General features: G+C 41.2%; 1 protein-coding gene across 1 annotated transcript; it reads right to left on the bottom strand.

The window, feature by feature from the left end:
* Window positions 1-5,366: 5,366 nt before the first annotated feature.
* On the bottom strand, window positions 5,367-24,847 carry LOC146001277 (uncharacterized). Its single transcript, XM_083138578.1, has 5 exons — window positions 24,802-24,847; window positions 23,560-23,733; window positions 19,337-19,465; window positions 18,385-18,555; window positions 5,367-9,412 (listed from the first exon to the last, which is right to left on the bottom strand). Exons 1-5 carry the CDS (start codon window positions 24,824-24,826, stop codon window positions 5,655-5,657), a joined length of 4,257 nt encoding a protein of 1,418 aa, XP_082994704.1. The 5' UTR covers window positions 24,827-24,847; the 3' UTR covers window positions 5,367-5,654.
* Between the last annotated feature and the right edge of the window lie 431 nt (window positions 24,848-25,278).

Here is a 25,278-nt window from a genome sequence, read left to right as displayed (position 1 = left end):
CAGATTATAGATGTTCGCGTAATTTATTTCACTAGTATCTGAATAATCCTAATATTCAGATAACTAACTGAATATATATGCCTGCTAACAGCTAAGTTTTTTCATCTCTATTTTGCCTCGTTTGCGGAACACCCGAAAAAAAAATGTTTGCGTCCCCTGGAACATATCGTGTGGATAACCATGGCAGCATTATGTCATTAATTTCTGTGTAAAACACAACTTGCACTTCAAAAACAAGCGATCCATTTCCCACTAGAATGACAACGTAATAGTGCCAGCAATCAATGGCTCAGTACGTTAACAGCATTGATCATTGTCAGTGCATAGGATCTCACCCTAGAAATTATTGTTACTAGAAGGATAGACATACACTTTCTGGAATTACAATTATTTTCATCATCATATATATGTTCACAAATTCTAAAATTACAATATGTTTAGAACACTCCGATTCACACGTCAGTTTCCTCAATATATTTTATGATATTGTAAAAAGTACGTACAAGTTATTGACTTCCCTGTAGAAACGACAATTTGTTTTAGTTAATATACAGTTTCCAAATTTATGTATTTTTCCTACTTTTACATCATTTTTCAGTTACTTTCGCTAATCCTGAAAATGGGGATGAATGTTTTATTTAGTAATTCTCTTATCTAGAGTTGCTTTCTGTCTCTTTTGGCTAATTATTAGGATGAAGAAGAATGATGAATGACAATGAGCAGCTTGGGAAATGGAGGAGCAGGAGGATTCCATCCTACAGGCGCCTCTCCCAGTTTCTATTTTTAGTCCACTTTATGCAGAGATAAGCTAATCGAGTTTGGTCCCGAACCACTATGTGACTCAACTCAATATTTATTCTCATGGAAAATATGTTGATATATAAACGTAAATAATCCTACCAAATTGTATTTGTGTATAGTTGTAATCATATCAAATTTGATTTCATATGTCTCTTACATAGGTACGTTATTCTCAAACACATAGTAATAATAAGTAATTGAAGTAACACTGCTATGAAAATTATCGAATGACTGGAATCACATGATAATAAATAACAGAATCTATTTTCCAGTAAGTATAACTATCATACTAGGGACTTCTTTTGAATATCCATGTTGTTGTTTTAATTTTTTTTGTGCAGAAGTAGCTCAAAAGTTGCGAAGTAGCGAGTAGCGAACAGGAGTATCGTAGCGAGCTACTTCTTACTAAATATAGCTCTAGCTGTACCACAGCTACATTATTGGAAGAGTAGCTGTAGCTGTAGCGAAGCTACTTTTAAAATGTAGCATTTTGATCACTGCATACATACAAATTCGTAAGGAGTATTTTAAAGCCTTTTTTTGTTTTCTACCGCTTCCAATAACCATCGCAAAATATATGTTTTATTCTAGTTTTTTACGTACTTTACATTACACGTATTTTACGCGTTATTCACGTGCCATGTAGAAAACCTTTTTTACGCGTAATTGCACTACTCGGCCCTTCCCACCTTATATGATTTCAGCTACGTCAGATGGCCAGCTACATTTTTATTATTTTGCCGCATTTCAAAATAATTATTTTCCACTATTTTCTGGACCATCATTGCAATATTGCCCCAGTGAAAGCCCCTTTGCATATCGAGGTATAGATATGACTATAGCCTTTCAAGCCCCCCCCCAACAAAAACCGGGCCTGATCTGATGAAAGAAAATTATATACATGAGAGATTGATTTACTTCGCAGTTCATTTCTTCGAACAGAGATAAGTTTTAAATTTTAATAGCTTATTAATTTACACTCGGCTCTTGCGTTGCCCACGCTCTCGCCTTTGGCACGAGGGTTTCCGGGTTCGATTTTCAATGGAAACCCACAGAATTTCGGCGTTGGCATAGTGTTGTGAGAACAATTGGAGAGCTAATTGAAAATAGTTAGCGGGCTCCGGTCTCGCAAGCCAGGAACAAGCGCGATGGGACTCGATGTGCTCACCACGCGTCACACAATGAAAAAGCCCCTTTAGCAAGACCTGGCTGTCGGAGGGCAATTGCGCCATCGAGTATAGTTTCCAATGATTTACATTATCGATTTCCAGTAAAGGTTATGCGTACCCCTACAATTACATTTAGGAACTACAAGGGGCAAGTATCGATATTTTAGAAATATCATTACTGTTTTTATTAAAACCTATGGCAAAAATTATTTGTTACTCTAGTAATGGCTCGTAAATGCCTCGCATTAAAGAAATACTATGCCACTTCATTGTCACTTACTGTTTATTTCCTTATAGTGCTGACCTCCATGGCGAAGTGGTTAGAATAACGCGTAACGACGCTAGGGGGCCCGAGTTCGAATCCTCGCCTGGGCATGGGTGTTCTTTGTGAGTATCCTTTCATTATATCATCACGCATCCTCCAAATAAACTAAATCTATCAATCAATTATTTATTTTTAGCTCCTTCATTTATTATGTAATTCTTTATCAGCATGCAATGTTTTTGATAAAATTATAATGCGATTTATAAAATGATGAAATGCTAAATAAGAACACGGCACCTTTCTTTGTATCGCATCGATAAGAAAGTTTCAGAAACATGGATTTTCAAAATATATTTTCACGTGTTTGCCCCCTTTTAAAAGTAGCGCCTTTTTAATGATTTTACTAATCATTAAAATGATGACTCAATACCATCTCGGATGATGACAATTAATATTTTCCCCCTCCTTAAAGTAATACTTTAGCTTCTTGAATGTCCCATATAAATACTAGGGGCCGTCTGCTTCAGCCTAGCTCAGTGCCTCTGTGGTGACGTCACGCGTTCGTGCAAGATCGGCAATCTTCGGATGGCTTTACCTTTCTTCTATATACTTTGGAGCCAACTGACCTCTTGGCTTTTTTTCCCCTTTCTTTGAAGTCATCACTTTACCGTAATAGCATCTTGTTTATTAAGAAACATTTACTGGTGCCGCAACTTCGGGTACCTTGTACAACAATTACTTCCATTACATCGCATTTTACATTAACCTTCTGCAACTGTCGCGGAAGGTGAAATCGACATTGTTCCCGTACATAGAAAATATAATGGACACAATACAAACATAGAGTACAATACAAGACAAATACTTACGAACACAAACGAAAAAAAGAACAGGTCAGATGGCAGACATCAACTCCCGAAGAGTCTGTAGTCTGGCATCTGCATCCTGTGTGCGGAGTAGGACTTGAAGTCCTTCCACGAATGTCCGTATTGGCTCGATTAGTGTTGGGTCCAGCAAGGTAATGAGGAGTCGACGTAATACTTCTAGGTTGTCGGCTCTCTGCGTTGTCGGTCTCGAAAAGGAGACCTGTGATTGGCTGAGAGAAGGAGCGGCCAATGTATCACTGGTAACTGGCTTCTGTGGTTGAATGGTGCTCGGCTGTAACATCGAAGTTGGTTAAATGGTGCTCGGCTGTAACATCGAAGTTGGTTAAATGGTGCTGAACGGCACAGTCGCTGGTGGTTGAATGGAAGCAGTTGAAGTTGAAGGTGTGAGCTGTTTCTTCTTCTTCTTCTTGGTGTTGGGGGCCCTGGTGGACTCTTGGAGCCTGGAGCACGAGAAGCCTGTAGCAAACGTAGATATAGGGAGCAACCCCTGTAATTCGCTGTGTGAGACCTGGCACAATTAATACACCTAGCCGAGATATCGGGTGATCTGTTCGGGCAATCTGTAATGCGCTGCCCTCTTGCACATTTAACACACCTGAGTGGCAGATAGCAAAAACGCTGTCCATGGCCAAATTTTTGACAGCGATGGCGTTGTAGAAGATGTTGTGGCCGTAGTTTTTCCACCTGGACGTTGAATCCAGAAATGGAGACGAGATCGTAAATGTCCGATGAGGGTCGAGCCTCCTCGTGCGTCAATTCTGCGCGTTGTATAGTAACAACAACCAATGGTAATGGATTCTTCTTAAAACCCCGACCACTCGGGGCTGAGTCGCTCAGGGAGACGTCGAACTGTATCCACAAAAAAGCCAAGTGCCTGTAAGGCATGATAGATGTGGTTATCGGTGAACTCCAGAGGAACGTGACGAATTACTACCTTACGGTAGCACTTTGCTGCTGATCGTACAGCCATAGCGACAGGACGTCCTTCTTCTTGCCAGGATTGCAGACGATACCAAACTGTGTTGTGAAGTCAGAGACAGTTTTACACTGTACCTTAAGTTGTTTTCTCGAACAGACGAACGTGGGCGGTAAGCGTGTTTCCTTTTTCAACACCTCTGCAATAGCAGAATGTTGAAGAGTGTAGACAAAATCAGCCGAATATGCTTTTCGGTGCAGAACGGAGCGCACTCCTTCCGTTGGAAACCATATGGGGTTGACGATCAACTTGCTTTCGGAGCTTTACTCCAGGACGGTGATTCCCTACGGCGTTTCGCCCTTGACTCGGGCGTCGAAAAGTGAGACGAGCGAGACATCCTGTCTCAACAAGTCCAAGGCTGGGAATGACTTCTTGGCCTCGCTGCGCTGAATTTATACACGCGAGAGCGCGTGAGTGGCGAAAATTATAAGTCTACACGTTGCCAACTCACTTTCAGTTACGCGTTGTAACCTCCGCGCTGAAAATTAGCATGTTTTTATACTGAGAAATCACTAATGGAAAAATCATTACATGCACGTGTTCACATGAAAGGAAAACTGCGTGCTTTGAGACTATACAATGAATAGTAAGCTACGCAGGGCTCTGTGTCATTAAACAATGAATCTAACAAGTTAAATTAAGGCGTATGCCTCGCGGGACATTCCGCTCAACTCTTTTAACTGAGATGTTAATTCAAAAGGAATATAACGACCACACAGGGTTCATTAGTAAGTGGCGACCACGCAGGGTCGTTACAAGTATGTTTCTTGAGAGAAATGGAGGTCCATGTAGGGTGTATTATCAAGACGCAGCCCCTCGCTTTTCCAACATGTCATTGGACTTCATCTTGTGGGAGTTTTATCAAGAATATAGTATATGCAACTAAAATATCTAACACTGAAGAATTGAAGCGAGGAAACAGAGACAGAATACAGATTGCCATTCTTTCAGAGATAATAAGGATTTTTCACCCACCGTATTCTTAGAACTACGTGAGAGCGGGACTTACTGTTAGATTTAGGAAATGTAGATGGTAACACTGACATGTTTTCCACGAGGAATCTAATTTATGCTGTAAACGAAAAATTTCAGCTCCCAAGCTACATTGTAAGGACTCTAATTCATTTTGATGGACATAACGCTCCTGCTTGAGTTGCACTCCTCCTTTGGTTAGCAGTAAATAAAGTAGCAACATTAATTTAGAAAAATGTATTTTTCCATTGGTATTGCTATTACATGTTTGCTGAATTTTTATGTAAAACGCAGCTATATTTTTTGGGTACATAACATACTTTACTTTAGCTTTGATTGTCTGTAACATTCCCCCAGAATACATTGTAATCTTCACTTGTGCGGATAACCCTTTGACTGGAAACCCGTCGCTTCTTACTAGTCTTCTTTCTGATAATCTTGCTTTTACTCCCTGACATATTCTCGGTGTCTGTCTTCAAGAAATCTTCGTTGGAAATGAAGTTTGAGGTTGCAGGTCTGTCGAACTCACTTCTGGCCACATTGGATGTTGTCATTTCTTCACCTAAACGTGGCCTGCGGAACGCCTATGTTTCTTTCATGGTGTTACCTTCCTTTGTTGGTGCCTCTTGAACTGATTGCGATTCTTTGACCATTCGGGTTGAAGTTTCTGATCTGGTTGACTGCTTCTGCTGGATAGTTTGTTTTTCCTGTACTTGCGCCTTGGAGTCACTGGTAGCTGTGTTCGAAGCTACCATATAACGCTCGTCCACTTCAGAGATTTGGCTTGGTTGCTCGTTACCTTGTGCTGAAATTAACTTGTTCTCAGTTGTTGGTTCGTAATCTTTTGTTGCGCGGCTTGATGGCTTAAGTTCTGAGAATTTGGGGTCATATCCTTGTGCTGGTTCTGTGTCGTCAGGTTGTTTTTGGGGCGCTGCGACGTCAGATGGTGTGTCGCTTGGATAGTCCTGTTGAGACGACGTTAGAGCGCCTTCAGATTTATGTGTTTTCTGATTGGCTGCCTGTGGTGCATAATCATCGTATACGTTATTTCCGTAAGGTGAAGATAATTGCCTAGATCTATAAGGCGCTGAAGTTGCTCGCAAGTATTTAGGAGCAGGAGATTTCGTGTTATATCTCGGCATACTTCTTTGGTTTTGCCAAGTTGAAGATGATGAAGGCTTGGAATAAGATTGTCTTCTCGCAGGTTGCGTTGATCGTTGAGGATTGGATGATGTGGAGTATGCATAGTTTTTCTGAGGACTTCCCCGTGTTGGAGAAACAAATTGGTATCCTGTTTGTTGGTAATCTGTTGGTTCGTTTGGACCAAACTCCTGACTTTGTTTCTGGTAGGAAGCTTGTGTATCTTGTATGTTTCGGAGAACTTCGGGTGACTCCTCAGGCAATTGTGGGAAGCTATCAATTGTCAGTGGAATTATTTCGACTGGCTCCTGAGATTGGGGATATTGCCTATTCGCATTAGAGCCATAAGCATCATTCTGTATACTTTCAGGCGGTTGAGTCATTTCTTTCGTTTCAAAACTTGGAGCATTTGTCTCGGGTGAAGTTCGAGATAAAGAAGTGAATGTAGGAGTTACATTGGGTTTGTATGTAGAAGTACTTGAGTCTGTGTTCGAAGGAGTTTCTACATTGTGTACACTATCTTGTTGCGCTTCTGGTAGTATTGTTTGTTCTGTCTCGTCGGTGCCAGATTGTTTTCGAGGTGACGTTTGTGAACCTTCATGGTTAGTTGTTTCCTGATTGACTGATTGTGGTGCATAATCACCGTACAAGTCATTTCCATAAGGTGGTGATGATTGCCTAGATCTATATGGGACTGAAGGTGCTGGCGAGTATTTTGGAGCAGGCGGTTTCGTATTATATCTCGGCATACTTCTTGGGTTTTTCCAAGTTGAAGATGATGAAGGCTGGGTATATGATTGTCTTCTCGCAGGTTGCGTTGATCGTTGAGGTTTGGATGATGTGGGGTATGCGTAATTTCTCTGAGGACTTCTCTGTTTTGGCGAGAGATTTGTTTGTTGGTAATCTGTTTGTTCTTTTGGACCAAGATCCTGGCCTTGTTGTTGCTGGTACGTAGGTTGTGCATCTTGTATGTTTCGGAGAACTTCGGGTGACTCCTCAGGTAATTGTGGGAAACTATCAATTGTCAGTGGAATTATTTCGACTGGCTCCTGAGCTTGACGAGAAGTGTAGGAAGGCTGCCTATTCACATTAGAGTCATAAGCATCGTTCTGTAGACTTTCAGGCCGTTGAGTACTTTCTTTCGTTTCGAGGCTTGGAGCATTTCTCTCGAGTGAAGTTCGAGAAGATGATGAAGTTGATGTAGGAGTTACATTGGACTTGTATGCAGAAGGACTTGAGTCTGTATCCGAAGGAGTTTCTGCATTTTGTACACTATCTTGTTGCGCTTCTGGTAGTAGTGCTGGTTCTGTGTCGTCGCTGCCAGATTGTTTTTGGGGCACTGCGACGTCAGATGATGTGTCGCTTGGATAGCCCTGTTGAGACGACGTTAGAGCGCTTTTAGGTTTAGGTATTTTCTGATTGGCTGACTGTGGTACATGATCACCGTATAAGTTGTTTTCATAAGGTGAAGATGATTGCCTAGAGGTATAAGGCGCTGAAGGTGCTCGCGAGTATTTAGGAGCAGGTGGTTTCGTGCTATATCTCGGCATACTTCTTGTGTTTTGCGAAGTTGAAGATGATGAAGGCTGGGTATACGATTGTCTTCTCGCAGGTTGCGTTGATCGTTGAGGTTTGGATGATGTAGGGTATGCGTAATTTCTCTGAGGACTTCTCTGTTTTGGCGAGAGATATTGGTTTCTTGTTTGTTGGTACTCTGTGAGTTCGTTTGGATCAAAATCCTGGCCTTGTTGTTGTTGGTACGAAGGTTGTGTATCTTGTATATTCCGGAGAACTTCAGGCGACTCCTCAGGTAATTGTGGGAAGCTGTCAATTGTCAGTGGAATAATTTCCACTGCCTCCTTAGCTTGTGGAGAAGTATAGTAAGGCTGCCTATTCGCATTAGAGGCAGAAGCATCGTTCTGTAGATTTTCAGGCTGTTTAGTCATTTTCTCCGTTTCAAAATTTGGAGCATTTGTCTCGGGAGAAGCTTGAGATGTTGAGGTAAATGTAGGAGTTACATTAGACTTTGACGCCATTGGATTTGAAGACCCCCCTGGATTATTGTCTTGATGCATATCTTGGGATCTTGAAGGATTTGAAGGCCCTCCTGGATAATTTTCTTGTGTCATATCTTGGGATCGTGAAGGATTTGAAAACCCTCCTGGATAGTTTTCTTGTGACATATCTTGGGATCGGGAAGGATTTGAAGGTCCTCCTGGATAATTTTCTTGTGTCATATCTTGGGATCGTGAAGGATTTGAAAACCCTCCTGGATAGTTTTCTTGTGACATATCTTGGGATCGGGAAGGATTTGAAGGTCCTCCTGGATAATTTTCTTGTGTCATATCTTGGGATCGTGAAGGATTTGAAAACCCTCCTGGATAGTTTTCTTCTGACATATCTTGGGATCGGGAAGGATTTGAAGGCCCTCCTGGATAATTTTCTTGTGTCATATCTTGGGATGGTGAAGGATTTGAAAACCCTCGTGGATAATTTTCTTGTGGCATATCTTGGGATCGTGAAGGGTTTGAAGGCGCTCCTGGATAATTTTCTTGTGGCATATCTTGGGATGGTGAAGGATTTGAAGACTTTCCTGGATAATTGTCTTTCGGCATATATTTCAATAATGAAGGATTTGAGGTCGATTTTAATGTGTATCTTTGCTGTTTTGTTATTGTTGCACGCTGAGGTGTATAACCAGACGACATTGCTTCCTGTGACGAGTACGCTTGCTTTTTACTTTGCATACTTTTGATCATGTCGAAGGAAATTTTTTGAGTGGTGTCTTCTGGAGCATCTTGTAATAATGGAGGGTTCGATGGTGACTTCAATTTATTCTTCTGTGTTGAAGTAATGGCATTTATTGGCTGGCCTACTTGTGCAATTTTCAAGGAAGATTTATCACAGTCCATTTCTAGGTGTGCAATTAATGTTCCGTCTTTTGATGGTACTTCTGTATTACTCTTTGCTGACAGGGTGTATGGAGATACCTGCGAGCAAAACTTGATTTCCGCGTAATTGAGCGGGATGTCAATCTTGGTTCCTGGAATTGGAATTCCACTTGATACATCGACACACCAACAATGCCATGAGGAGCATTGCACTTCTTTAAAATTTCCCAGATTGTCGCATACGGATCTAACTGTTGGGAAGATGTGCTTTGGTCCTGTGATGTGTGGGTGCTCGTCTACTGCGGGACATACTGCAAATATTATTTCGTTAATTAGTGCCAAGAATTGTCCGTAGTATATTTTAAACATTATAAATTAAACGACCAATTTCAAAAAATAAATCTGGCAGTGTATAATATGGAATATGGCGTTCCGGTTGTAATGATTAGTAAATTTTGGTTAATTTTAATACTTCTTTGAATAATTTTTAATCAACCCTCGTATATGTGTTTTTAAAGGTTTTCATTTTTGTGGATGCATAATTTTTCTTAGTTCTTAAGTAACGCAGTTTGTCACGGACGCAATGGGCAGCCTTTTCTTTAATTTGCCACTTGCCAAGGACGACGTGACTTCCAGTCGGACGTAAAGTTGTATATCCAAATATACTGTGGACAAATGAGGCACAGGCGAAGAAAAACGTACAACCACTGATCGGTCGCACGGCAGCTGCTAAACTGGACGCGACGAACGTCTCGACGCTACTGTCAACTCAACCTCTTTCACAGCGAGCGCGGCTCTGCTCGTCTTACCTACCTGCGAGACTTACTATGGCCGTTACGCGCGCTTATTCACGCATGAGGGTTGACCTTAGCTTAATGTAAGACGCAATTCATCTGCGTGACATATATATATGTATGTTCATATAACTATAACTGTGTGTTATTTCACTCTCCACTATAGATAACCTTTCAGTAACACACACACAGAGAGCTGCAAGTTATGGTAATCCTAGCCTGCCTCAATCTTCCAAATACCTTATGTTCTAATTTCACCTCGGCTAAAACTCAGACGGCTAAATGGGATACTCTGACCCCTCTCAGGTACGGGCTTGGTGAATAAAGCATTGAGAACTTAAGGGTGTTGTTGGTGAATCATGAAATAAATGAACGACTATTCTCAAATTTTAAGATTGGCAACTGCATCTTCTGGGAGGTTACTTTGACCTTTCTTTTCATTCATTTTTATCCAGGAGATGGTTTATTTCCAATACATACGAAAGCTTACATTACACTCAAGTTACAATTTACAGTCCATGAATATCCTTAGATTTAAAAGAAATACAGAATCCCCTGTTCGTTAATATTAGATTCGATGAATCCAGAATTCTAATTTGCTGCATGTCTCCACGGGAAAAATCCAAATATGTATATGTGCAGGGAATAGTTACGTGTGTATGTGCGTCGCTAGGAGGAAGCCGTACCAGGGAAGAGAACCCTGTCGTTTTTGCAACCGTAGACGAAGCTTACGGCCTACCATTCAGTAGCAGACAAAAACTTTCGTACGTGCCCCTTCCTACAGTATTGCGACCAAAATGTGTCACGAGTGTCGATGTTAATACGGGCAGGATTTTTAAACAGAATAGAATCTACGGGCTCCACTGAGTACTTGGGATCGAGAAACGTTAATAGGCAGAGCTTGCAACAAGATACACTCCAATGATGACATTTCCATTGAAAAACGAGACATATTGTATTACATGTCTAGTTTTGCTTCCTTGCCCAAATAAGTCTACGTTGAATAAATTTTGAAGAAGGCCAAAATAAAGTTCGGAGATCTGAAATTCTATCATTTTTCCGTAAGAATGAGAATATATGGGTCAACAGTGACAAATACATGTCCAATAGGCAGGCGTCATTAACCTCAAAGGATTTCGGCCTATCCTAACCTGTCGTCCCATAACATTATAAATTTCGAAGTATAAATTGTGCTTGGCGAAATACAGGTATATTTATTCCCAAGTGTCATTAGATGTTTATATCGTAGAGCCGACGCTGATGGAATGCGTCTTACATTAAGCTAAGGTCAACCCTCATGCGTGAATAAGCGCGCGTAACGGCCATAGTAAGTCTCGCAGGTAGGTAAGACGAGCAGAGCCGCGCTCGCTGTGAAAGAGGTTGAGTTGACAGTAGCGTCGAGACGTTCGTCGCGTCCAGTTTAGCAGCTGCCGTGCGACCGATCAGTGGTTGTACGTTTTTCTTCGCCTGTGCCTCATTTGTCCACAGTATATTTGGATATACAACTTTACGTCCGACTGGAAGTCACGTCGTCCTTGGCAAGTGGCAAATTAAAGAAAAGGCTGCCCATTGCGTCCGTGACAATTGGCGCCCCACGTTGGGCGCCACTTGCGACGTTCTAAGCACAATTATTTAGACGCGTCGTATTATTTTACTATTAATATTAACTTAATAATACTCAGCGGTGAACGATGAGACTCGGTGAAGTACACAGACTCCTCTCAGGTACAGGGGTAGTGTTAAGCAAAGACAATATTCACAGCACAGAGAAATAAAATCACATTATTGCAGTATATATAAACTGAAAGGTTTTATTCTTTATTCATTGCAATTATAATGCAAATATACTTGAGATGAAAGCGAGGATTTCGCTTTGTCGATGAATTGACTCAACTAAAACGCATAAACTCAATGCGTGGCTATCGGCAAGCCTATGATTGCATAGACCTAGCTTGCGCCCCGAACTACCACACCAAGAGATATGCAATGATAACTGAGCCAATATTTGCTCTTTAGCCTTTTATTTCCAAATTAATCTTTAGGCTAGCTTTATTATTTAACGTAGAATGGTTGCAGTATTGTGCATATCATCAATGCATGGCTATCGGCGTACCTATGTTCACATAGGCCTAGCTTGCGCCCCGAACTACCATACCAGGATGTATGCACAACACCGAGGAGTTCTTTTTAAGTTAAAAAGCTTCGACGATCCGTGGCGAAAGTGTGATGATTCTTACGCGATATCCTCGCTTTTATACTATTTTTGAGAACACAGATTAAAGTACAGATGAATCACTCACTATTTACAAAAGGATACTACAACAAAACTGACATCTATACATGTTTAGAAATACAAATTAGTATAGTGAACTCTCGCAAACATGACGATACATTAAATTACCCATAATGTACCATAAAATACAATAAACATTAAACAAAAGATATACATTACTAATAAGGCGCAATATTACGTAGAATAACAAGGAGGTTACGCTTTCTTTCACAAAATAAATATATTAGTGACACATTTTCTACTGATGACGTCACACAAAAATATGGATCATATCAAGTTTCTGCCGGGCGAAAAAGAACGCAGAGCAAGTTCAAGCTTGCATTTTCCTTTTTCAACAATGCGTTTCTTACACTCGGCGCTGCCCTTGGTATTATCAGTAAACTTAGCTTTCATTGTGTTTCTTTCTTTGTGTATTTTCGAAGGTGTAATTATTGTGGCTAAAAATAACTTTTAGTTATTAATCTTTTGTTCGGGGCAGAAAATTAAGCAATCCGGCAATCATAAATACTGGGAGATTCGACGGAAAAAGTATTATGTTCTAGGACTTTATGATAATCACTTCGCACGTCGGGGTCCAGGCTGTGAGGATACGGGCATTGTGTGGGAAGTGGCTGGTCAGCCCTGTCCTTCCACAATGTCCGGTGTTTTCTGGAAGCCACCCTTGGGGACTAGTGGTGGTCAGTGCAGTCTTTAAGGGGGAACAACGCGTGTCTGTAAATAATTAATTCATATATTATAAATTTTCGTTGGAGTTAGCACTGGTCAGTGTGACTTCATTTAAGTTAATGATAACCAAATTGGAATTTTCAAAGATCTACAATCTTCTTGTCATGTTTGACATCTTTTATATTTTAAATCATTCGGAACTTTCTTGGTCAGGAGGTTCAGTAAATAAATTTGAAATCTTTTGTTACCTAAACTGAGAGCACGCTTCTGGTCAGAAGGTACACGTTAATAACTTTACGAAAATAAGATACATGTCCGTTTGGAATCTGAAGACTTGCGTCATTGGGAAAAAGCGAATGGTTTCATTTAATATTTGTCGTGGTACAAATTATTGGGTCAGTTATAATAAGTTATCGTTCGTACATTTTTTTTAAAAGGGAATTATCTAAGTGTATTCTGTAGATTTGCTTTACGATATGAGTAGCCTGCGGCGTTTATAAAGGGCAGATATTGTTTTCCCATGTTGAAAAGGGTAGAGATTGGTTCCCCTATTATGTTGGGAGAATTCTATGTTTGCATTGTAATATAAGTGGCCGAAAATGGCTTGAAAAGAGTAGAGATTGGTTCCCCTGTTATTGGTTATGAATGTTTTGAGGTTGGCTCTTCAGTGGGTAGTATACCTCCCGAATTCCGTAATAACATAATGTAAGTGTTAACTTTAGTGCTATGCACTAGCCAAGGTTCCGAGGTTGGCTCTTAAGTGGGTAGTATACCTCAACTACGAAAGGATTATGAAGGCATAGATATAGAGTTTACGAAGAATATGGTTCAGTTTTTTGTAAAGCTTTTGAATACAAAGTAAGATCTTCGACCTTACGGAAAATTTGTTGCACTCGTAATATGCCCAGTTGTCGAAACCGAGTAACTGTTGTTTTAGATCTTTGATGGACTCAGACATGTACTAGAAAAGGCGCTCTTGGTTTTATGGTTATTTTTGTATCGAATCTAATTCCAAATAACTGAAGTTATTTTTTGTGTGTGTTTGTAAACTGTAAATCTTTTATATTGTCATGATCAGAAGTTTGTATATTTTAGGAACTCCAACCATGAATCAAAAATCTAACAATTCAATTGATTTACAATTCAGGAATATTTCTTTCGTATTATATTTGGGTGTTGGGTTATTTCTAATTGAGTTGTAAATAAATTCAGTAATTGATAAAGTTTGTTTCTTTGAAAAGTTATAAGTAAACTTAACTAAAGATTATTATATATATATATATTGTAGAGATATGGAGAAAGGGATTACAACAATATATATATATATATATATATATATATATCCGCGTGAGGCACCTAAAAGTACCACCTGAAATAGCGAAGAAACCAGAAACCGTAGCGATGTGAGGTTTGCGGGAAACAATAATATCAAATGGGGCTCGTAAATCGGAGGTATGGGGTTGGTCGAAAAATATCGACAAATGGGGCATCTGTAGCAAAGTCGTATTTTTTTTTAATGGAACGATATACAATAACATGCATAATATAAAAGAGCACACGCAGAGAAACACAACGCCGTTGGTCTCATGCATCTACTGCACATAGGAACGAAGATATGGCCATGTGAAAATATGTAAACAAACTAACAAGTGGCCCACTTGACCGTCAGTACCACGGCATGTACAAGTATGAGATGTCGGAAGCCATTGAACAAGATGAAGACAGAACGTGTTAAAGGAAGAAAAATACAGTAGACATCGTCAGCACCATGTATTTGACAGTGTTACAGCATAATGAAAATGACCATGACAGTATGTCGAAGAACCACTGCGTAAGAAGCGAAAACCTGTCAAAGTGTGTGTTCAAAGTGGTGGCCGTCAGCTGCGATACAGGCAACGAGGCGCCCACGCAAAGATCGTTGCACAGAATGTAGCATCTCGTAGGGAATGTCTCTACAGGCCGTAGTAATGCGGTGTTGCATATCCTCTGGAGTTGTTGGCACATCCCGGTAGACAATGTTCTTCAGCTTTCCCCACAGGAAAAAGTCTAACGGTGGCAAATCTGGGGAACGAGCCGGCCATTTGACAGGCCCTCCACGTCCAATCCAACGATTTGGAAATGTATTTTCCACACATGCTGTAGCGCGTCTTGCACTGTGAGCTGGGCACCCGTCATGTTGGTACCACATGTCCCTCCTTGCCTGAAGTGGTATGTCCTCCAATAGTACAGGCAGTTCATGTTGTAAAAACTGTATGTATCGGTCAGCATTCAGTGTCCCTTATATAAAAAAAGGGCCAATGAGATGTTCACTCACTATACCACACCACACGTTCACACTCCATGGGCGATGGCGTTCCACTTGGCGAAGCCAATGTGGATTTGTCACCGACCAATAGTGCATGTTCCTTAGGTTGACATTTCCATGATAGGTAAAAGTTGCCTCGTCAGTGAAGAGGATACGTGACAAATCGGGTGTGACGTGTCGTAACAACCATGTGCAAAACCGAACACGGTCCACAAAATCATTCCCGTGAAGTTCCTGATGGAGGGAGATATGATATGGGTGAAACTTGTGTGTGTGGAGAATGCGCAATACACTTCGCTGACTCATCCCAGCATCCCTGGCAATTTCACGGGAGCTAACGTGCGGATTCACAGCAACAGCGGCGAGAACATTTGTTGCACCTGCCTCACCTGTAGTTGGCTTGTTCCGCACACGTGCTCGTGGTGTTACACTTCCGGTGTCTCTTAATTTAATAAATAACTTACCAAACAGACGTCGAGATGGCTGTCGTCTGTCCGGATATTTCTCTGCGTACACACGGTAGGCTTCTGAGGCATTCTTTCGGCATTCCCCATAAATCAGGATCATGTCCGCTTTTTCTATGTTTGTGAACACCATAATCTTCGCTCTTACCACTACGACTGCTTGCTATGAACTAACACGATCTCGTGGACCTGCTATCAAAACTTGCTCTGCGTAAAGGCAGTTCTGTCAGGCACCTGAGAAGTCTTACATGCCGTGGTACTGACGGTCAAGTGGGCCACTTGTTAGTTTGTTTATATATTTTCACATGGCCATATCTTCGTTCCTATGTTCAGTAGATGCATGAGACCAACGGCGTTGTGTTTCTCTGCGTGTGCTCTTTTATATTATGCACGTTATTGTATATCGTTCCATTAAAAAAATATATGACTTTGCTCCAGATGCCCCATTTGTCGATATTTTTAGACCCACCCCATACCTCCGATTTACGAGCCCCATTTGATATTATTGTTTCCCGCAAACCTCACATCGCTACGGTTTCTGGTTTCTTCGCTATTTCAGGTGGTACTCTTAGGTGCCTCACGCGGTATATATATTGGGTTGGTGCGAATGAAATGTCCGCTTTGACGTCTGGTCGGAAACTCAGCTCAACCACACAACACAGGGATTGACTGAGGTCACAGGTCTAACGTCATAAACTCTGTATACGTCCAGCAAACAGGCTGGAGCACCCAGACTGTCAGGAGGCGGTGTGTTGCTGAACAGGGTCATCTGAAAGTGCACCATGTAGAACACACAATTGCGAGTGATTTGTCTTTACGAATTCAAACTTGGACATTCTGCTCAGCAAGCCGCCAAAGACACTAACAGTGCATTTGGGCTAGGAATGGTAAATGAACGCACCATTCGCTGCCGGTTTGTCAAATTGCGTTCCGGTGACACAGCATTGCAAAATGAACCCAGTGGCCATCGAACAACATCATGTTCGGATGAGCTCCTCAGGAACCCCGTGGAAGCGGACCCTAGGAAAAGTGTTCGTGCCATTGCCGACGAATTATCATACACCATACCACTGTCGTTTGGCGGCTCCGTGCGATCAGTAAAGTAAAAAGTTGGACTCATGGGTACCACATGATTTGACACCGGTCAACAAGACTCGCCGTCTGGAGGTGTGCAGTATTCTGAGTGTAAGGAATAACCTGGATGGTTTCCTGCATCGGATTGTCACTTCAGATGAAAAATGGATCTGCTATGACAATCATAAACGATCAGGACAACGGTTGAATCGTGATCAACGTCCAGGGCGGTTTCCGAAACCACCTCTCTACCCACGGAAGGTGTTGTTGCTGGTATGGTGGTCTATGGTGGGTGTGATCCATCATGTCTTTCTCAGGCGAGGTGAAACCATCAATGCAAATTGTTACAGTGCTGAACTCCATGAAATTCACCACAAACTTCTCCACAAGCATCCAGCAATGGTCCACAGACATGGTGTCCTCGTGTTGCACGACAATGCTCGCCCACATGTCGCGCAAAGGACGGTGCAGGCTCTCCATGAGTTGCAATATGAAACCCTTCCTCACCCAGCATATTCTCCCGACCTCTCTTCCATTGACTACCATCACTTCCGGCATCTCGATCACTTCCTAACAGGGAAGACCTTCGCTCATGATCGGGCGGTGCAACATGCCGTTGAGGAGATCTTTGCGTCACAGACTCCAGACTTCTTTCGCCATGGAATCCAATTGTTGGCTGAGCCATGACAAAAGTGTGTGGCTGCAGACGGCGACTATTTTAATTAACCAGGTATTGTAGTTTTGATTTTTTTGGTCTTTGGCAATGACGCACCTGGGTCGGACATTTCATTCGCACCAACCCAATATATATAAAATTATTTTGTGGATTGACGGACTTCGGTTTGACAGGGTGTCCCGCCGCCACTGGTCAGTGGGGTGGAGGTCCTGTTGACCCACAAGTTCGTCAGTTGTTTTGGTGCTGCTTCCATCGTGACCCGCATGCGCGTTCTCGCTGGTCAGTGGAACGTGGGTGTGTTCACGATGGGTAAGTGAAGTACAGCAGTGTGGTTATTATGAATGAATATAGATTTAGGAATCCATAGGTATGTAAGCTAAATTTAGATGCAGACCCTTACCCGAACCCTGGGATGCGGGTTCTCATGTCCTGAAGGTACTGAGTGAATAGTCGATTCAAATAACCATCTGACATTTTAGGCAGCGACGCCCGGTCTTGGTCGTTCGAGGGGACCGAGCTGGTGCGTTTCGTCCTGACCATGGGTGGCCGGCCTTTCAATTGTTGCACGGTGAATATTTTCGAGGGCTGTCCATTAGATCCTTCATAGCCTTACCAAATGTTTTTTATATAACTTTATTTTTTTAATTTTTTTATTTGTTGTTGGACGCGATGATATCATTAGTGAAGTATTCAAGAATTACCACCGAGTTAAGGAAGGATGAAGTCTACCTTTTACTTTGGAATTATCAAGAAGCACAAACCATTTAAGTTGCAACATAGGGAGCAACAGTACTTAGTGCATAGTACTACCTAAACTAATTATTTGGTGCTTTTAAAAGAATAGCACTAGCACAGTAATTCATAGTGAATATCGACAATGCATAGAAATATCTTATTGTGGATCCTCGCTTGAGTTCTTGATTGACGGATTTTTCAGTTTTTTAGTCATTAATTAAGAATAACGTATAAGCTTAATTACATGTAGCATCCGGTTATGTCTTCTGTACTTACAACACCTGCTGTACGAATTTCCGCCGATTGATACAGGTTGGTACAGCAGTGGATTTCCAGTAAAAATGTCCACGCAGAAGCAGCTGGAGCCGTTGCATTGTTGCGCCCTGTAGAGAAGATTCTCGTCGCAAGCTGGGGAGTAGGGCAGCGATATGTCAAAGCCGCACTTACCTGGAAATATATTTGTTGCGAGGACTTTATGTTAAGGAAAGTGAGAATATACAACATTTAACCATGACTAATCGTGCAATTAATAATTGGGCAGGGTGGTATTGGGGAAGGGGTGAGCTAGAATTTACTCGTCTGGTTTCTGCACCCCTCTCTGTTTGCTAATTTTTGGCAATTGGGAGGGAATGTGAACATATAATTTGTAACCTAACATACCTATTATTTTGTATGATAAATTTGAAATCCTTTCTTTAATCTGAGCATTGATTGAATAACATAACCAGATATCGGACACAACTGGTACTACGAGTACAGTCTGACCCGACTAATGTTGCCAGTACAGCTTGTAATTTTGAATAATAATAATAATAATAATAATAATAATAATCATAATAATAATAATTTAAGAATATGTCATGTTTAACCACCCACACAGACTATCGATAAACATCGAAAATTTCTGCAAGCGACTCCACAGCTTTCTTTCATCCATATTTGTTTTTACTTCGTACAAATACTTCTTTACACCTTAGTAACTTATTTCGCATACTGAATGTCCATGCAAAGCATGATTTTCTTCTTTAATACTTTATACATATCCACATAGACAAGGCGAATACCCAGAGTAAGTTTCATGTCTATATCGCTTTTTGTACAAAAATTACGTACGTTTAAAATCTCGGTTGCGTGACTTTTCGGACACCCCGTATAATAGTCGACTGATTCAAGACCGTTAGAGACTTGATTTGAAAGTATCTGAAAAAAAAAATCGAACTGCACTTACCTCTCTGATACACACACACATCATTGATACACTTCAACCCCGGTCGACATTCAGTTCTGGACAGGGACAAATCTAAGGAATTCCCTTGGAATGTCAACACCAGCCTAGATGTGCAAGGTTGACCTACATCTGCAAATGAAGGATTCGCAATTAATTATTGAATTATGCTATTGACTACTATAAACTTAGGCTGTCTGCGGTGCCGTATATGGTACTTACCGTGTCAATTAGTATGGTGGCTATCCTTAAGAACGAGGGGGGGGGGGTATAGTTCCCTTCATGGAGCTCGATCGCGAGGGTGGCGGTGGCGGCTGAAACTTTATGTGGTCGATTATGACGAGTTTCTTGCAGGTATCCGGACTATTGAGCCCTTCTATTACTATCATCTTTTAACATAATAATGGATGTGTAACTGTTATGTCTTAATCTTCATGACATGAACAGAAATACACATGTCACGAGTGGGACTTCATAATAGATATATTTTAACTCATAACCGAAGTAGATTTACATTTTTAACACGTAAGAACATACAAAAACAATGTCCATATTAGTTTCTATGCATATGCTACAGGGTGATTCTTATAGAACCGGTCCGACAAAATGAGTTGTAATATGAAATATACCATACAGATATGAACGTAACTTATACATGACGTACCTTGGATAGTGTACCGTTGATTGTTCATTGTGATCATAGCATGTTTTCAAGAAGGTCCGCCTGCACCCGCGTTTGCATTTTCGCCGTGACTCGTCGCACGTGTCTGATTTCAGTCGAAATGATGTCCTTTAAAGCTTGTAAAGTACGCGGTTTGTTTGCATACACCATGTCTTTCAGTAAACCCCACAAGAAAAAAATCGGGCAGGTAGGGTCTTGGGGGCCTGAAAACTGGACACTGCAAACGCGTTCGTCCGTGCACCACTATATGTCCTTTAACCTTGCAGCATAAGTGCTGCCACCTGTCAGATCATCTGCACACTATTCGACTCGGCACAGCCCACGGATTATTATGTCGTAATTGTGAGTTGTTATATGAATCACCTGCAGCATTATTAGCAAATGTATCAGGCCGGTTCTATAAGAATCACCCTGTTTTACACTTGACCATAGCTGCCAGTTCACCTTGCAAAGTAATACAATATATTGGAAATCTCTTCTTATGATACATAATAATTTTCCCCCTTCCAGAGAAAACAGAACCTTATGAGGGATAAAATACTCTTGGCTTTATATCCTTTGATATCCTTCTTCCTATCGAACTGCTTCCTAGACCAAGATTACTCCCTTGTTTCTTAAACGAACTGCTTCCTAGACCAAGATTACTCCCTCGTTTCTTAAACGAACTGCTTCCTAGACCAAGATTACTCCCTTGTTTCTTAAACGAACTGCTTCCTAGACCAAGATTACTCCCTTGTTTCTTAAACGAACTGCTTCCTAGACCAAGATTACTCCCTTGTTTCTTAAACGAACTGCTTCCTAGACCAAGATTACTCCCTTGTTTCTTAAACGAACTGCTTCCTAGACCAAGATTACTCCCTTGTTTCTTAAACGAACTGCTTCCTAGACCAAGATTACTCCCTTGTTTCTTAAACGAACTGCTTCCTAGACCAAGATTACTCCCTTGTTTCTTAAACGAACTGCTTCCTAGACCAAGATTACTCCCTTGTTTCTTAAACGAACTGCTTCCTAGACCAAGATTACTCCCTTGTTTCTTAAACGAACTGCTTCCTAGACCAAGATTACTCCCTTGTTTCTTAAACGAACTGCTTCCTAGACCAAGATTACTCCCTCGTTTCTTAAACGAACTGCTTCCTAGACCAAGATTACTCCCTTGTTTCTTAAACGAACTGCTTCCTAGACCAAGATTACTCCCTCGTTTCTTAAACGAACTGCTTCCTAGACCAAGATTACTCCCTCGTTTCTTAAACGAACTGCTTCCTAGACCAAGATTACTACCTCGTTTCTTAAACGAACTGCTTCCTAGACCAAGATTACTCCCTTGTTTCTTAAACGAACTGCTTCCTAGACCAAGATTACTCCCTTGTTTCTTAAACGAACTGCTTCCTAGACCAAGATTACTCCCTTGTTTCTTAAACGAACTGCTTCCTAGACCAAGATTACTCCCTTGTTTCTTAAACGAACTGCTTCCTAGACCAAGATTACTCCCTTGTTTCTTAAACGAACTGCTTCCTAGACCAAGATTACTCCCTTGTTTCTTAAACGAACTGCTTCCTAGACCAAGATTACTCCCTTGTTTCTTAAACGAACTGCTTCCTAGACCAAGATTACTCCCTTGTTTCTTAAACGAACTGCTTCCTAGACCAAGATTACTTCCTTGTTTCTTAAACGAACTGCTTCCTAGACCAAGATTACTTCCTTGTTTCTTAAACGAACTGCTTCCTAGACCAAGATTACTCCCTTGTTTCTTAAACGAACTGCTTCCTAGACCAAGATTACTCCCTTGTTTCTTAAACGAACTGCTTCCTAGACCAAGATTACTCCCTTGTTTCTTAAACGAACTGCTTCCTAGACCAAGATTACTCCCTTGTTTCTTAAACGAACTGCTTCCTAGACCAAGATTACTCCCTTGTTTCTTAAACGAACTGCTTCCTAGACCAAGATTACTTCCTTGTTTCTTAAACGAACTGCTTCCTAGACCAAGATTACTCCCTTGTTTCTTAAACGAACTGCTTCCTAGACCAAGATTACTCCCTTGTTTCTTAAACGAACTGCTTCCTAGACCAAGATTACTCCCTTGTTTCTTAAACGAACTGCTTCCTAGACCAAGATTACTCCCTTGTTTCTTAAACGAACTGCTTCCTAGACCAAGATTACTCCCTTGTTTCTTAAACGAACTGCTTCCTAGACCAAGATTACTCCCTTGTTTCTTAAACGAACTGCTTCCTAGACCAAGATTACTCCCTTGTTTCTTAAACGAACTGCTTCCTAGACCAAGATTACTCCCTTGTTCTTAAACGAACTGCTTCCTAGGCCAAGATTACTCCCTTGTTCTTAAACGAACTGCTTCCTAGGCCAAGATTACTCCCTTGTTCTTAAACGAACTGCTTCCTAGGCCAAGATTACTCTCTTGTTTCTTAAACGAACTGCTTCCTAGACCAAGATTACTCCCTTGTTTCTTAAACGAACTGCTTCCTAGACCAAGATTACTCCCTTGTTTCTTAAACGAACTGCTTCCTAGACCAAGATTACTCCCTTGTTTCTTAAACGAACTGCTTCCTAGACCAAGATTATTCCCTCGTTTCTTAAACGAACTGCTTCCTAGACCAAGATTATTCCCTCGTTTCTTAAACGAACTGCTTCCTAGACCAAGATTACTCCCTCGTTTCTTAAACGAACTGCTTCCTAGACCAAGATCACTCCCTCGTTTCTTAAACGAACTGCTTCCTAGACCAAGATCACTCCCTTGTTTCTTAAACGAACTGCTTCCTAGACCAAGATTACTCCCTTGTTTCATAAACGAACTGCTTCCTAGACCAAGATTACTCCCTTGTTTCTTAAACGAACTGCTTCCTGGACAAAGACTGCCCACTTTCTTCGAAGATTGACTGCTTCCTTGCTTCAAAGACGAACTGTTAACATTGTCTTATTCTCTTCTGCTTAGTTCCTGTCTTCATTCCCTTTTTATATGCTTCATATTCATTAAGTTTCTGTAACTTCTTGGAATCTCCACTTTCATGAAGAATATTTAACTTTTTTAATTTGATATGCTTTATTTTACTTTGTTTCTTGTGCCACGTTTGGCTAATTTGCGAAAATGGGAATGAGGGATGATATGATGAAATTGTTGAATGCCCAGGCCAGGATTCGAACACGGGACCCCTAGCGCCGTAGCGCGATATGCTAACCACTCCTCCACAGGGGCCGGCATGAAGAATCTTTGAAAAGGAATAGTGTACATTTCTACATGTGCCACTTTCCACAGTTCTCACTTTATAAACAGTGTTTTAAGATGTTAAAATGTAAATCTACTTCGGCTATAAGTTAAAATAGATATATTATAAAGTTTCACTATTGACATGTGTATTTCTGTTTATGTCAGTAACGTTGAGCTTGCTATAACACTGGTCGACTGCATGTATGCGTGTACGTGCACATACACACATGTGTATGATATTACGCAGGTATAAGTTGATTGATGATTGAAATACACATATTGCAGCAGTTGACTGATAGCTTACTAACATTATGATAATTGGCTTACCTTGTAGTGTGATGCAAACGTCACAGCATCCACAAGCGTCCCCGTCCATCCTGAATATGTCGCCTGAGGCACATTCAGAGGGCTTTGCGTCATAGCACGATGCGCAATGCGTGGAGCAGTCAACAGAGACTTGGCTGCTTGTAGCCATTGACAACAAGGACAGGAACACCGCGTCTGTGGAAGAGAAAAGACGAGAGTATAATTATTGATGTACGGGTTCTTCTTGCTGATCGGGACATACGTACACATGTGCATTATCTAAACAGTCCTTCCTGGGTGTCATTTTCTACCTAAAGTTGAAGTCCCGACAGCGTAGTGGCTAACGGTGTCGCCTTGTATTCCAGTGCGAAAATATAGTTGCATTCAATTTTTGTGACTCTACTGTGTGCAATGTACACTGGGACTAATTGGGATCTATTCTAAAATATCTTTTGAAACAACATCGCTTATACGGGTTCGAATCCCGGCCTGAACATGGGTGTTCTTTGTGTCCCTTCATCAATTTCATCATATCACCACTCATCCTCATCGTCGTGATTGGCCAAAAAGTGGCTGTTCGTGATAGTTTCATACATTGTAAACTTTCTTGAGGAAGTTATTTTTCATTACTTCTCACGCGACAGTTACCAGTGTTACAGCTCCAGTGTGTCGGTAGATACACACTCGGTGACCGCAAAAACCGTGCCTCTTCGCTCGGTAACGCAGAATGTTTCTCGCACAACAAATATCGATGTTACGGCTCCCGTGCGTCGGTAGGTTTGCACTCGATCTCTCGCCGAATCCTAGCCAGTTTGTTCGGTGATGCAAAACGTTCCGAAAGAGGGTGAAAAATCAGGAGAAAAATATATTAACACGGGGTTTCATGTAGCTATAGGAATTTTTCCATGTATAACATGCAGCATAGATTTTTGAGATAAAATTTTGGAAAACGTGTACGTTATACACGCATAAATAAGGTACATTTTATTTTTAAGCTTAAAAGACAAGAAATGTTGAATTTTCGCGATATTTTTAAGCACGGTGTTATCGCGTTTGGGAAACAATATGCAATCTGACAATTCGTTGTGGTTTCGGGTTGACTGTCTTCAAGAATTCGGTTGTTCATTAGAATTCAAAATTCACTTTTCAGTAGCGTTTCAGTTCAAACTTCAAACCACTTCCGCCCACGACAGCAAGTTATACCGAGATGCCAGCAACTCGTGAAGTCCGGTTAAATGGAAGCTAGAATCAATCTATACTTACAGGCAGCTCTCAGAGTAGCTACCATTCTGGAGGCGTCCGAAGTCTGTCAGTAGGGAAACAACGAAATGTCCATGACTAAGGTAAATGGGGTATATAAAAAAGTCCATCGAGGAAATAGTGGGAGGTGCAGGGAAGGCATTAACGATTCTGCCCGTTGCGAATGGGGCGATAAAACGTGTCGGCAACAAACAGAATTACTCTCAATGCCCAATGATGCTTTCCGGAAAGTGAAGCTCAAATGGATTCGTCCGTCTTACTTCCTGAAGGTTTATTTTAAAGAAATTGATGACTAGAGAATGCACTGCACTGACGTTCAAAGGTATATTCGAACATATGAATATTTCGAAGGTTATCAGTAAGTTTGTTTGCATTGTGGACCAGTGGCGTACGCAGGATTTTTTCGGCAGGGGTTGGAATTATGAAGGTGCTTTCTAGGGGAACGATACACACTATAAGAGAGTTCGTGTATTTAAAACG

Source organism: Lepisma saccharinum, chromosome 17, assembly GCF_977018435.1.
Source record: "Lepisma saccharinum chromosome 17, izLepSacc3.1, whole genome shotgun sequence".
NCBI lineage: Eukaryota > Metazoa > Arthropoda > Insecta > Zygentoma > Lepismatidae > Lepisma > Lepisma saccharinum.
Note: the sequence above shows the minus strand (reverse complement) of the source record. Positions and strands in the feature narration are given on the sequence as shown.